The sequence below is a fragment of the Dendropsophus ebraccatus genome, chromosome 12, assembly GCF_027789765.1.
Source record: "Dendropsophus ebraccatus isolate aDenEbr1 chromosome 12, aDenEbr1.pat, whole genome shotgun sequence".
NCBI classification, from domain to species: Eukaryota; Metazoa; Chordata; class Amphibia; order Anura; family Hylidae; genus Dendropsophus; species Dendropsophus ebraccatus.
Genome location: NC_091465.1, coordinates 29,089,202 through 29,102,454, shown reverse-complemented (window position 1 = coordinate 29,102,454; position 13,253 = coordinate 29,089,202). Strand labels below are relative to the sequence as shown.

Sequence of the window (13,253 nt, the reverse complement as noted above, 5' to 3'; positions counted from 1 at the left end):
ACACAATTACAAATGAGATTTGCCCAGGATAGTTCAGTCATTGGCCGCCCATACTCTGAGAAAGTGGAGCTTTGAATGGGATGTGAATTTTCTCAGAGTCCCCCACAGTTTTCCGTCTATTTGTAACTTTCAGAATAGAGGACAAAAGAAGTGTGTCGTACAAGAAGCAAATTACTGATGATGTTTAACTTGCTATTGTGTCCACCAGCAATTCCTGTGCCCGTAGGCCATCTGGATCGCTCTTTTCCCAAGGAATACATTGATCTGGCAGTATTGTCACATTCAGCCAGAACCTGGGAATGCAGTGCCCCTTGACATCAGAATGAGCTGCTGAAGAGGTGAAAGGGGTTGGTTTTCAGTACTATTAAGAATGGCTAAAATAACTGAAAAGGTCCCTTTCTCCATCTCGTCATTGTGCCCCCATAGCCCTATTATCTGGCTCTGTGCTGGAAATATCATTTTTCTTATCGGAACACACTAAATGACCATTGGGATGAACAAGTTTGGTTCCTTTTCAGCTTAGTTGTTGCATTTAACTAATTATATTGTTCTTAAAGGTGAAAGAGACTGCAACAATTATATAGCGGTTGTGTGTTAATGGCAGAAGTTACCGGGGAAAAACACATAGGATATTAATGGGCCTTAACTTATAAAATATTAAAAGGAACATTATATTAATCAAGAAAATCTTATCAAAGATCACTTTCGTATACTGTAATGTGGCTGCATTGGGTTCTATTGGAATTATGTAGAAACACTAGAAATCCAAGGGTAAAATAAATATAGATAAGGGATGGGGAACCTTCGGCCCTCCAGCTGTTGCAAAAACTACAATTCCCATCATGCCTGGACAGCCAAAGCTTTAGCTTTGGCTGTCCAGGCATGATGGAAATTGTAGTTTTGCCGAAGGTTCCCCATCCCTGATATAGACGAAGACTAAGCTTCTAAGACTCATATGGCAGCAAGTGTCTGCCTGAATTCACATTGGAGTTGGCCAGGCTTAGAAAAACATGGCGACTTTCTTCTAAAAACAACTGTATTGCAATACCACATGCAGCCTGAGGACAGGGGTGGTGCTGTTTTTGCAAGAAAGTAGCTGTGCTTTTTCTAATCCTGGATATCCCCTTTAATATCTGAATTGATAGATCATGTGACATCATTGTGGAGGAATTGGTGCACCCTGTGCTGTTGATAGGCGAAATGTGTCAGCCCCCCCCCTATGAGTTTATATTATCATAAAAAAAAAATTCCAGGGTCTCAATTCGGCTTCACCTGTCTATGAGACAGAAAACCCCATGTCTGAATGGTAGATATAAAAGTTCTTGAAGGGTTCCCACAATGACATTCAAGTGCTAAGCGTGTCTTATGACGTGAAAATCCTTGACGGCCAATTAGCTTATTGACACCATTGTGTGAAGAGGAACGTACAAGGGTCTGATGTGCCACGCTATGCAAATAAGTCTGAGAAACAGAAAACCTTCCATCCTTTGTATCTGGCCCATTTAATGACTACAGTTTGTCTATGGTTGTACTAGGTGTGAAAACTGGATAAAACTACTGTTCACACACTTCCTCAGAGACTAAAACAACACCAGTCACTGTAGTCTGTTGACTCACTCACAAGGATTTTAGGCCTACACTTTCTCATTCTTTAGCTGATCTCAGGCCCCCCCAGCTGTTGCAAAACTGCAACTCTCATTATGCATGGACAGCCTTCTGGATATCCAGGGATAATGGAAATTGTAGTTTTGCAACAGCTGAAGGGCTGCAAGTTGTGCACCCCTGGCCTAGATGGTGCCAAATCACTACTCATACTTCATTGTTCTGCACTGTACACATCTAATCTTCTACTAAACTGATTAGTGGAATAAGATCTTTGAGCGTTATGTATTCTTGCTCTATATGCTTGTCATATCCTTCATATTGAACTGAAGCCTCTTTTTACATTTCTAATTTCTAGATACAAAGGTGTCTATTTGGTACTTTGAACCTTGTTAGTGATATGTATCCAGCAGCGGGGGTTGTAAATTACTCATAATAAAGTGAGTTGATAAAATTACAAGGGGCTATAAAGCTTGGATTAAAATGGACTCTGATCTTGTTTGATCACGTAATCAGTTTCTCGTAATGATATGAGGCTTGGAGCTCTGATACTTCCACACCCAGTTTGTAGGATCCATTATAAGTACAGGACATTTAATCTGCCATCTGTTAGATTAGGGGCATCCTGGATTATTACATTTGTTTGACCAGTTGGATATTTGGTAATGTAAACTGTTTGGGCAAAGGCTGCACAGATATCGCTAACGAAGTCTGTGCAGCCTTTGCTAAACAATTATCAGGCCGTGTAATAGGCCCAATAAACGAGCGCCGATCTAGCAGATAGGCGCTTGTTTACAGTATTGATCAGGCCATTGAACAGGACCCTTATTCAGTAGTCAGAAGAGCTGAGCCAAGACTCTTCACTCTTTATACTGTGTTATTTTTCTTTGGGTCCAATTTCTATGAAGTATGGGTTCATCTTTACCATTACAGCAATTGATAAAATAATTCTACCTATATATGATTAGAATAAAGTCTTGCTGTCTTTTATACAACTCCTGACAAATCATAGATGTCCTCATATGTGATCTTTGGAGTTACGGGACCTGAGGCCACCACCACTGGAAAAAACATTGGGCACTTGGCTTTATTATTTCCTTGAAGAACAGTCAATATATTGTCATAATCATCTGAAAGGACATGGTGTTCAGCAGAGCGAGTAGACCCCTTATACTAACAATGGAGGGGGGGTCTCAGCACCTAGTGATCCCAACTTGAGACGTGTCTCATAGTATAAAAAAATATATTGCAAAAGGAATGAAGAATTAAAGTCCTGTGGAGTATAATGGTGGGTGATCATCTGACCTGGTTATCTCCCAGGTATGGACATACCGTATATCTTATAAATAGACAACTACACCGATTCGCTTTATAATATGCCTAGCTAAGGAAATCTTCCAGATCCCTGGATTTCACTTTTTACTACATAGAAATGAATGAAATCTACAAAATTGACATGGCGCAAAAAAAATAATAATAATAAATTGCAACATATGATAGAAAGTTGTAAATTCTCCTCTATAACCTGTATTGTAGATCACAGTAGATACTCCCCGCATAGATAAAATCCTCTACAATTCTGGCCTTGTGTGTTTAGCCTTATACTGTTACTTTAAGGTTTATCTTGTTTTATGATTACCTATAGCCACTTTATCCAGGATGTGTGCCCGACTCTACAACATCTGTTCTTAGTGAACATGTGTGACTGGCACACTTCAAAAAAGAGCAGCATACTGCTGTGTCCATGTTCTCATCGGGAAGCAGTGCGATTCCAACGATGGGAAGCCCTTTCCCACGTTCTCCCACCTCATTCTAAAGCTTGTCTCTATTGTATAACACACTCTCCACCTGCTCTGCTGGGAGCAGGGTATTATCCTCAGGCAATTCACAGTCAATTTACCATGCTGTAATAGATGCCTCCTCTATTGTCTTGCTGAATGCATGTATTGGCTATGTGAGTGTGGGAAAGTCTGACAAGTAAGGGACTCATGCTTTTGTATGCAAGCTCGGGGGTATAAATAGAAGAGCCCTAGCTCCACATCTCAGATCACTTCTCGCTCAGCTCTGGAAGCTCAGCAGCTCCTTGTATTCTTCTAAGCATGGCACCCACCAACATGGCTATGGATAACCTCTCCCCAAAGGAAAAAAACAAAGTAAGTTCTTACCTTATCCGCATTTCTTGACTCTTGTGCAATTTATTTTCCTAATATATTGCTTGCTATGGTCTATGTGTGAACCGATTGACTTATATCTTGTATTATTTCAATTTTTAGCTGAGAAAACCCATTGTGGAAAAGATGCGCAGAGATCGGATTAATAACAGCATCGAGCAACTCAAACTCCTATTGGAAAAAGAGTTCAACAAGCAACAGCCCAATGTCAAGCTGGAGAAGGCCGATATACTGGAGATGGCAGTGAGCTACCTGCAACAACAAAAAGGTGAGCTGAGTCATAGTTCTCATCATGAAATCTTACATCTATGACAATGATATTGCTCAAAAAAATCCAAATTTTGGATAGAAGACTTATCTGTTTTCTTATGGTTTATTCCCAGATCAACCACAGAGCATCCCTGTAGAACGTCTGCAGCAGGATTACAACCAAGGTTACTCTTGGTGTGTCAAAGAAGCAATGCAGTTCCTATGTCACTACCCAACAGGTGGAGAGACCCAAAAACAATTGCTCAACCACTTGAAGGTTCCACAGAATAATCCTGACCAGAAAAAAGCCACCTTGTCGGGTGGTCCAGCTAAGATCTGGAGGCCGTGGTAAACCAGAGGACTGCATAAGTACTGGACTTCTAGTACAGAACTGTGTTCTACTAAAGTACGTTTGGATACAACGAAAAAGAGGTCTTCAGCGTCCAAAAGAGACTACTTCCTGAAGAGTGTCATGTTATCCTATGGATACCTTGAAATAGTACTCAACTTTTTACGCATTGAGGACATTACGTTGCCCTGCAACATGTAAGAGGTTATTATATAACCACATAGAGCAGTCAGAGTCCTGAAGAAGGCGTCAGTAGTCCTGCTCATTCTACAAAGTGTATCTTCTAAGAAGTTCCTGCGGTAGAAGGAAGGTTATTGAGAATGGTTTACATTCTTATGTGTTTCTCCTATGAAGAGTTCTATAAGATTTCTAGAAATGTTGCCTTAAGTGTTCCTAATGGGACGATCCAATATTTTGTGATTTTACTACTTCTATGAAGTTTTGTGTATTTGTTCTACAAAGGTTTTTTTTTGTATATGAGGCGGCTTGACGACTCCTGGCATTTAGTTTCTGTGAAATGCAGGATCCTCAAGACGTCTTAAGCCATAGGTTGCCTTATTATGTCTGTAACTTTGTTCATAAGTGCCTAAGCATCCATACTGTATTCTCCAAGGAGAAAGCTATTGAGGTGATGTTGTGTACCCCAATGGGTCCTATAGTCAGCGTGTTACCTGGAGACGTCTCCGGAGCATTCTGAGGATGATGTATCTTTTATAAGGATAAGTCTTCTAACATGTGATGAAGTATTTCTCAGACTTTCTGAGGAATCTTCGTCTGTTTACAAAGAAAAACTAGACTTTTTGTTTTAAAAAAGACTCGGTACAGAATATTTTTGTAGGGTAACTGCCAAGGTAGTTACTTGTATTGAATTGTATTTTCCTTCATTGGGGATGAATATGTATTTAAAGTGTTTTTGTACACAGAAACTGTGATTTAATGGTCTCAAAAGACTAAAAGGAATATTGCGAAAAAATAAAAATAAAATATTCCCTAAACTGTATTCCCTCATGTCTGGTGTGAATTTCTTCTTAACGGTATCTTTGGTACATACACTTTTTTAAATTCAATTATTCACCAGGGAGATCCTTAAAGGGGTATTTCCATATAACAAAGTGATGTCATATTGCTGACCTCTGAGAGGCCCACTGATCATGAGAATGAAGAGGATACAATGCTGGTGTCTGTACAACAGTGCTCCTATTGGCAGTTTAGGGGATTGCAGCCAGCTCTATGGGGCTGAGTTGTGGTTCCATACTCAGTCATGAGCACAGGAGTGCAGAGAAAAGAGAATGCAGACCTACATTAGTACTGTATCACATTCATTCATATAATCAGTGGGGGTCCCAGAGGGACTACTCTCACTGATTATAAAGTGTTAATGTATCATAGCCATAGCATTACATTACTCTTGGATGGGAACACCTCTTTAACCAGCAATTCCACAATTTTTATAGTCCTCAAGCATGAGTGTCAAACTCCTGTCCCTCTAGCTGTTGCAAAACTACAACTCCCATCATGCATGCACAGCCAAAGTAAAAACTTTAGCTGCCCAGGCATGATGGAAATTGTAATTTTACAACAGTAGGAGGGCCACAAGTTTGACATCCATCCTATAGGACAGGGATGGGGAACCTTTGGCCCTCCAGCTACAAAACTACAATTCCCATTATGCCTGGAAAGCCTAAGGCATTTGAGCAAAAAAAAGAGAAGAAAAGTGCAGTTCAACAGTACTTGTAGAATAACCAACAAATCCCTTCTCGTGGTGCTGAAGCTGGTGATCACATGGCAGCCCAGAACAATGGGAGCGTCACACTTCTGCTGCAGCAGCACTATATACTATATACACTGTGTCAGCAATGCTGGCAGCACTATACCATGCAGCACTGTATACTATATACACTACATCGGCAATGTTGGCATCACTATAGCAGGCGGCAGCTGTGTATACTATATACACCATATCAGCAATGCTGGCAACACTATAGCAGGCAGCAGCTCTGTATACTATATACACTGTATCAGCAATGCTGGCAGCAGTATAGCACGCGGCAGCACTTTATACTATATACACTGTATCAGCAATGCTGGCAGAACTATAGCATGCAGCACGGTATACTATATACACTTTATCAGCAATGCTGGCAGCACTGTATACTATATACACTGTATCAGCAATGCTGGCAGCACTGTATACTATATACACTGTATCAGCAATGCTGGCAGCACTGTATACTATATACACTGTATCAGCAATGCTGGCAGCACTATAGCAGGCAGCACTGTATACTATATACAGTGTATCAGCAATGCTGGCAATACTATAGCAGGCAGCAGTGTATACTATATACACCATATCAGCAATGCTGGCAGCACTGTATACTATATACACTGTATCAGCAATGCTGGCAGCACTGTATACTATATACACTGTATCAGCAATGCTGGCAATACTATAGCAGGCAGCAGCACTGTATACTATATACACTGTATCAGCAATGCTGGCAGCACTGTATACTATGCACTGTATCAGCAATGCTGGCAGTACTATAGCAGGCAGCTCTGTATACTATATACACTGTATCAGCAATGCTGGCAGTACTATAGCAGGCAGCTCTGTATACTATATACACTGTATCAGTAATGCTGGCAGCACTATAGCAGGTAGCAGCACTGTATACTATATACACTGTATCAGCAATGCTGGCAGCACTGTATACTATATACACTGTATCAGCAATGCTGGCAGCACTATAGCATGCAGCACTGTATACTACATACACTGTATCAGCAATGCTGGCAATACTATAGCAGGCAGCAGCACTGTATACTATATACACTGTATCTGCAATGCTGGCAGCACTATAGCAGGCAGCACTGTATACTATATACACTGTATCAGCAATGCTGGCAGCACTATAGCAGGCAGCACTGTATACTATATACACTGTATCAGCAATTCTGGCAGCACTATAGCAGGCAGCACTGTATACTATATACACTGTATCAGCAATGCTGGCAGTACTATAGCAGGTAGCAGCACTGTATACTATATACACTGTATCAGCAATGCTGGCAGCACTGTATACTATATACACTGTATCAGCAATGCTGGCAGCACTATAGCATGCAGCACTGTATACTACATACACTGTATCAGCAATGCTGGCAATACTATAGCAGGCAGCAGCACTGTATACTATATACACTGTATCTGCAATGCTGGCAGCACTATAGCAGGCAGCACTGTATACTATATACACTGTATCAGCAATGCTGGCAGCACTATAGCAGGCAGCACTGTATACTATATACACTGTATCAGCAATTCTGGCAGCACTATAGCAGGCAGCACTGTATACTATATACACTGTATCAGCAATGCTGGCAGTACTATAGCAGGCAGCACTGTATACTATATACACTGTATCTGCAATGCTGGCAGCACTATAGCAGGCAGCACTGTATACTATATACACTGTATCTGCAATGCTGGCAGCACTATAGCATGCAGCACTGTATACTATATACACTGTATCTGCAATGCTGGCAGCACTATAGCAGGCAGCTCTGTATACTATATACACTGTATCAGCAATGCTGGCAGCACTATAGCAGGCAGCACTGTATACTATATACACTGTATCAGCAATGCTGGCAGTACTATAGCAGGCAGCACTGTATACTACATACACTGTATCAGCAATGCTGGCAGTACTATAGCAGGCAGCTCTGTATACTATATACACTGTATCTGCACTGTATACTATATACACCATATCAGCAATGCTGTCCCCAAACTTGTGTCTCTCCAGTTGATGCAAAACTACAACTCGCAGCATGCCTGGACAACCTTCGGCTGTCCAGGCATGCTGGGAGTTGTAGTTTAGCAACAGCTCAAGAGTCACAGGTTGGGGAGCACTGCTGTTGACTAACAAGTACAGTGGTACCTTGGTTTAAGAGTAACTTGGTTTAAGAGCGTTTTGGTTTAAGAGCTCAGTTTTTCAAAATTGTGACTTGGTTTAAGAGCATTGCTTTGGTTTAAGAGCTCCCTGTACTGGGTGGGAGGGGGAGTGGGGGAGGGGAACGGTCTGCATAGTAAGGTCTACAGCTCTGTACTCTGACCCAGGAAGTCTTCCTCACTATCCAAATCATAGCAGATCCACTTCAGGCTGGGGCTTACATCAGAGGACAGGACTGTGGAGGTAATCTCTCCATAGCTGTAACCCCTCTCTCCCCGGACAGAGATGCTGCATGTATGTGCCCACATCTGTCCTGCTCCTTCCTTCATGTTCCCTGCAGTCTCTGTCAGCCCTTGTGTTTCCCATCCTCTCCATTACTGTACAGTAACTTATAATATCACATATTCAGCTGTTTCTGAATGTTTGTTTCATCTGTTTTACATCTTATTAAGAATAATAAAAATTTTGGGGATATGGAACCAATTGTCTGCATTTCTAGGATTTCTGAAGGGAAAATTTGCTTTGGTTTAAGAGTGGATTTGGATTACAAGCATATTTCCGGAACGAATTATGCTCGTAATCCAAAGCACCACTGTATTACTAAATACTCATTGGGGGACATGTATCAATGGGCGTACAGCTGTTTTTCGGCGGAAAGTGACGATTTGCGCATTATTTTATTCGCAAATGGGCGTTTTGCGAATAAAATATTCGCAAATCGTCACTTTCCACCGGGTACACCGGAGGGCGGGGAGGGGGTGCAAAGGGGGCGGAACGGAGGGCGCGGACTCAGAGTCCGCGCGATTCACCATCCGTTCGGCCAAAAGATACGTATGTATATATGTATATATGTATGTATATATATATATATATATATATATAAATATATATATATATAGTCACTCATGAGGACAAGCTGTTCCCTGAGTGACCTCTGTGGCGCAGCTCCGATGTGGTCACTATGACAACGCCGGGCTCTATATATACAAGGCCCCGCCTCATTATCATAATTTATGCAGAACGTATTCAAATGTATGCGCAAGGCTCAGCGGGACATCCAACATGGCGGCGAGCGGAGGCAGAGGGAAGAGTGGAGCCAGCATGGACAAAAGCATCACCCTCCCCGCTGACGAAATATTCCGCAACCTAGAGAACGCCAAGCGCTTCGCCATAGATATCGGTAAGTGCCGCACCCATAACGCCCGGGTCACCGCACACTGCCACCCCAGTCACCCACAGATACCATCACCCTGCCAGTTCTAGCAAGTTAGCCCCTCTAACATAATGTTGCCTTTCGCCGCACGGCTTTATGGGAAGTGTAGTTCATTTCCACCGCGCAGCGCCCAATCTCTGTCTATATCGAACTACATCTACCTGCTGTCTCCGCGGCTGCAGGGACTTCTGGACGTTGTAGTCTTGAACGTGAAACGTTATAATACAGTTCTATGGTACGAAGGACTACATTTCCCACAATGCCTCCCTCGGATTCCCTGCAGGGACGTGAAGTAGAAAGTAAACAAGCTGCTGTAATAGTTTGCAGAGCAGTAAAGTGTGTGTGGCTTATTGTATGGTTATATAATGGAGGTGAATGGGGTGGGGAGCTTATGCTCCCATGTATAATTAGGGTTGTGTATGTTATATCCCATTGACTTGCATCAGGGAAATAAGCAGTGCAGAACATTCATCCTGCTGTGTAGTCTGCAGGGAAAAGCCTTGGATTATCCCTATAGAATGATAATGGGGTTAATCCTGGTGCGGATCTGTGGGTCATCGCCTTGGATAATACGCGTCATACTCGGATAAGTCATTTATATATAAACGTTATCGATATGTTGTGCAGTAGGTAGTATATATCGCCATATGGCTGTATACTGTAGTCCCTCTGTGTATGGAAATCAGACAGTTGCAAAAATATTAACCCCTTATACCTGAGGTATGGGGCTGTATTAACCCCTTAGTGATGTGAGATGATGCCAGATCAGGAGCTGAAGCTGCTTGGCGTGTGGTGGGTGCCCACTGTGTCTTCTAGACCACCAGATAGTGGCATCTAGGGTGTTAAATAGGGGATCCCTGTCATGTGGTCGGCTGCACCATGATAACGGGGTTTCATTGAGTTGTGATGGATTTTTAGGGTCCTACTACACTAGGACTAAACTAGATTGTTTATCGTTAACCTGAAATCGTTCACCATATTACTCAGAACGATAATTGTTAGATACGATTGTTACTATGATCGTTTATTCCTTCTGATCCCAGCAAAACAATGAACAATGTGCAATTACACTGAACGATTAGTGGAAAAATGTGGAACTTGAGTGAACGAATGTGGAATTACAGCAAACGATTAACAATGATTTTAGAATCAGATCTAAATCAGCGACATACAAATGATTTTTTGATCGTTGCCTGCAATTACACAGAACGATTATCTTTAAAGTGACTGTACCACCAGGTCCAGGCTGAAGCACTGGAGGCAGGCCGACCCACCCTTAGTGGGAGGAAACCCTAGCCCCACGATGATAGGGCTCCATTGATTCTAATGGAGTCATGTCATGGAGGGGCTGGGGTTTCTTCCCACTAAGGGTGGGTCGGCCTGCCTCCAGTGCTTCAGTCTGGGCCTGGTGGTACAGTCACTTTAAAATTCGAATGATATAACGATTTTTCGCACGATAATCGTCCCGTGTAATAGGGCCCTTAGTCTTACTATGATTGTATACCTAATACACCCAGCCAGATGTGGCGTCACGTCTAGATGCAAAGTTATCCTTTATCCATATGACAGGTGATAACTAGATGGTCGGTGGGGGGAGGGCGGACTGCTGGGACCACCACGATCCAGAAAGCAGATGTCACTTGCCCCCCAAACTAATAACATGGCGGATTGCAGCCTCGGCCAGTACTCCATTCACTGTCTATGGGTCTGCAGCATTCAGCAATGTTCACAAGTCCCATAGTGAATAAATGCTTATGCATGCTGTCCATCCATTTATTTGGGGACAGTTGACTTCCATCCTTGGGATTGATGGGGGTAACTTGTAATATAAAAACAGAATAATTCCGGTATCTGTAGCAGTAGAGAAAACATTAGTAAACTTTGGCAAAGGTTCTAAATTCAGATTTTTATCAGTCTATGGGTAATTTTGGTAGGAAATATTTATAATGGGATGTCTACTTTGGACTTATACGTTTTGTTCCAAAGATCTACGACAATCTTGTCACTGAGAATTCTGCTACTTTTGGCTCTATGACTGGACAGGACAAAATCCACTCGCCATGTTAGAAGATGTGCTTAGGTTTGGTTTCCAGGCCTAATGTATGATGCATGGCGGGCAAATCACGTTCTATCTCACGGGAAAGAAGTGGTCACAGACTGATCCTGGCAAATAGACATCTCTGTCAGTTCCTCCTAGATTGGTCTGTGGTAGCGGAGACTAATATACAGTATATACAGCCACAGGCTGTCTCTCTATCTATCCAGGGGCGTAACTATCACTATAGCAGCCATAGTGGCTGCTATGGGGCCCATCCCTGCAGTACACTGGGCCTCCTGAACTGTCATCATACCACCTAGGAAGATGCCTACCATGGGCGACACTCAGTTCTGGGAGTAGGATACTAGGGGAGATGCCTATTTTGGCGGACACTATCTTTGGGGGAATACCATGGGAGATGCCTAGCATGGGGGACACTAGGGGAGATGTCTACCATGGGGGCACTATCTACTGGCGGAATACCAGGGGAGATGCCTAACATATACTAATTACTGAGCGGAGGACTAACAAACAGGGGGATTACCTACAGTGGCAGAGGGGGGGGGGCCCAATCAAAAGTTTTCTAGGTGGCCCAGCCTTTTCTAGTTACGCCCCTCCTACCTATCTATCTATCTATCTATCTATCTATCTATCTATCTATCTATCTATCTATCTATCTATCTATCTATCTTCACCATTCAGTAGAGAAGGATCAGAGCTCCTATATTCTATCTGGACAGGTAGCTAAAGCTAATCTTTCTAAGTCTACAGCTCTTTATTTAGCCGTAAGGCTTTTCTTCCAGTACTTAAAGAGAAATGCATGACCTTCTCCTAACACAGTCCTCTGGTCACCATTTTACAAATATAGAATTAGGCCTATCTGCATTGTTCTTTTCCATAGCTTTGTTCAACTATAAACTCAATACTGCCTGATCCCTTACATGGCAGACACAGATGGCACCTCATGGACCTCATTGACTTTAAAGGGAAAAATAATTCAGGTGTGCAAGACATGGTGACCAATCAGTTTTCATGCAGACACACATTTTGATCAGTGAGGGTCTTGAGCCCATAAAGTCAGATTGAATGGCGAGCTGGGGAGTGCTGCTCCCAGCTATATCTAGGCATCAGGGTGGGGGGGGGGGGGGAGGGTTACAGCATAGGAACCCCAACTGATCAGAACTATTACCATGTCGATTTAAGTGACCGAGATGCTTTACAATGGTAACGTCTCTCTCCATAAAGCCTGTTTGTAGCCTTAGGCTCAGGTTGCACAGCAACTAGAAGTCGCTTCAATTATTCCAACACGGTTGGAGACCTAGTGATAGTTATGTGGTTGCTAGCTATTTTATATTTCCTATAAGCGCTGTACTTTAGCAGTTTAGCCGAAGCCTAGAGAAATATGGATCAATAGCAGCAATCCTGACCTATTACCAACCCTGTGACCATCATGTTCGCTTAATAAATAGTCATAAGTGACAGGTTTATCTCCGCTGGCCACGCTGTGTCTGTACTCGTCTATGTCAGCAGAATCTGGGACATGGCTGTTTCCTGGCACTAGTATGGTAAACTTTGTTTGCTGGGTGAGAAGGGAAATATTTCTAGAGTAGAGGACGCCGCTCCAGGGTTTTAGGTTAGGGGTGAACGAAATAGAATTATCCTAAGTTTCTGA

At 42.6% G+C, this 13,253-nt stretch overlaps 2 protein-coding genes across 3 annotated transcripts in view; both read left to right on the top strand.

Moving 5' to 3' along the window:
- Window positions 1-3,701: 3,701 nt before the first annotated feature.
- Window positions 3,702-4,423, top strand: HES5 (hes family bHLH transcription factor 5). The gene is made up of 3 exons (XM_069947843.1): window positions 3,702-3,755; window positions 3,876-4,041; window positions 4,157-4,423. The coding sequence occupies exons 1-3, from the start codon at window positions 3,702-3,704 to the stop codon at window positions 4,372-4,374; spliced, it is 438 nt and encodes a 145-aa protein (XP_069803944.1). The 3' UTR covers window positions 4,375-4,423.
- A 4,949-nt stretch (window positions 4,424-9,372) lies between these two features.
- The window catches only part of PANK4 (pantothenate kinase 4 (inactive)), a 30,790-nt gene continuing 26,909 nt past the window's right edge, over window positions 9,373-13,253 (top strand). For both annotated transcript variants that reach the window (XM_069947841.1, XM_069947842.1), the window contains exon 1: window positions 9,373-9,510. In XM_069947841.1, coding sequence (XP_069803942.1) covers window positions 9,393-9,510 — 118 coding nt within the window. In that variant the 5' untranslated portion in view covers window positions 9,373-9,392. The remainder of the gene's footprint in view (window positions 9,511-13,253) is intronic.

What these genes read in the sequence shown, in the direction of transcription:
- HES5 (XM_069947843.1), top strand. Translation starts at nt 3,702, where the DNA reads ATGGCACCCACCAACATGGCTATGGATAACCTCTCCCCAAAGGAAAAA. An exon ending in CCCCAAAGGAAAAAAACAAA is followed by an intron (nt 3,756 to 3,875) that starts GTAAGTTCTTAC and finishes TTCAATTTTTAG; the next exon opens with CTGAGAAAACCCATTGTGGA. An exon ending in CTACCTGCAACAACAAAAAG is followed by an intron (nt 4,042 to 4,156) that starts GTGAGCTGAGTC and finishes GTTTATTCCCAG; the next exon opens with ATCAACCACAGAGCATCCCT.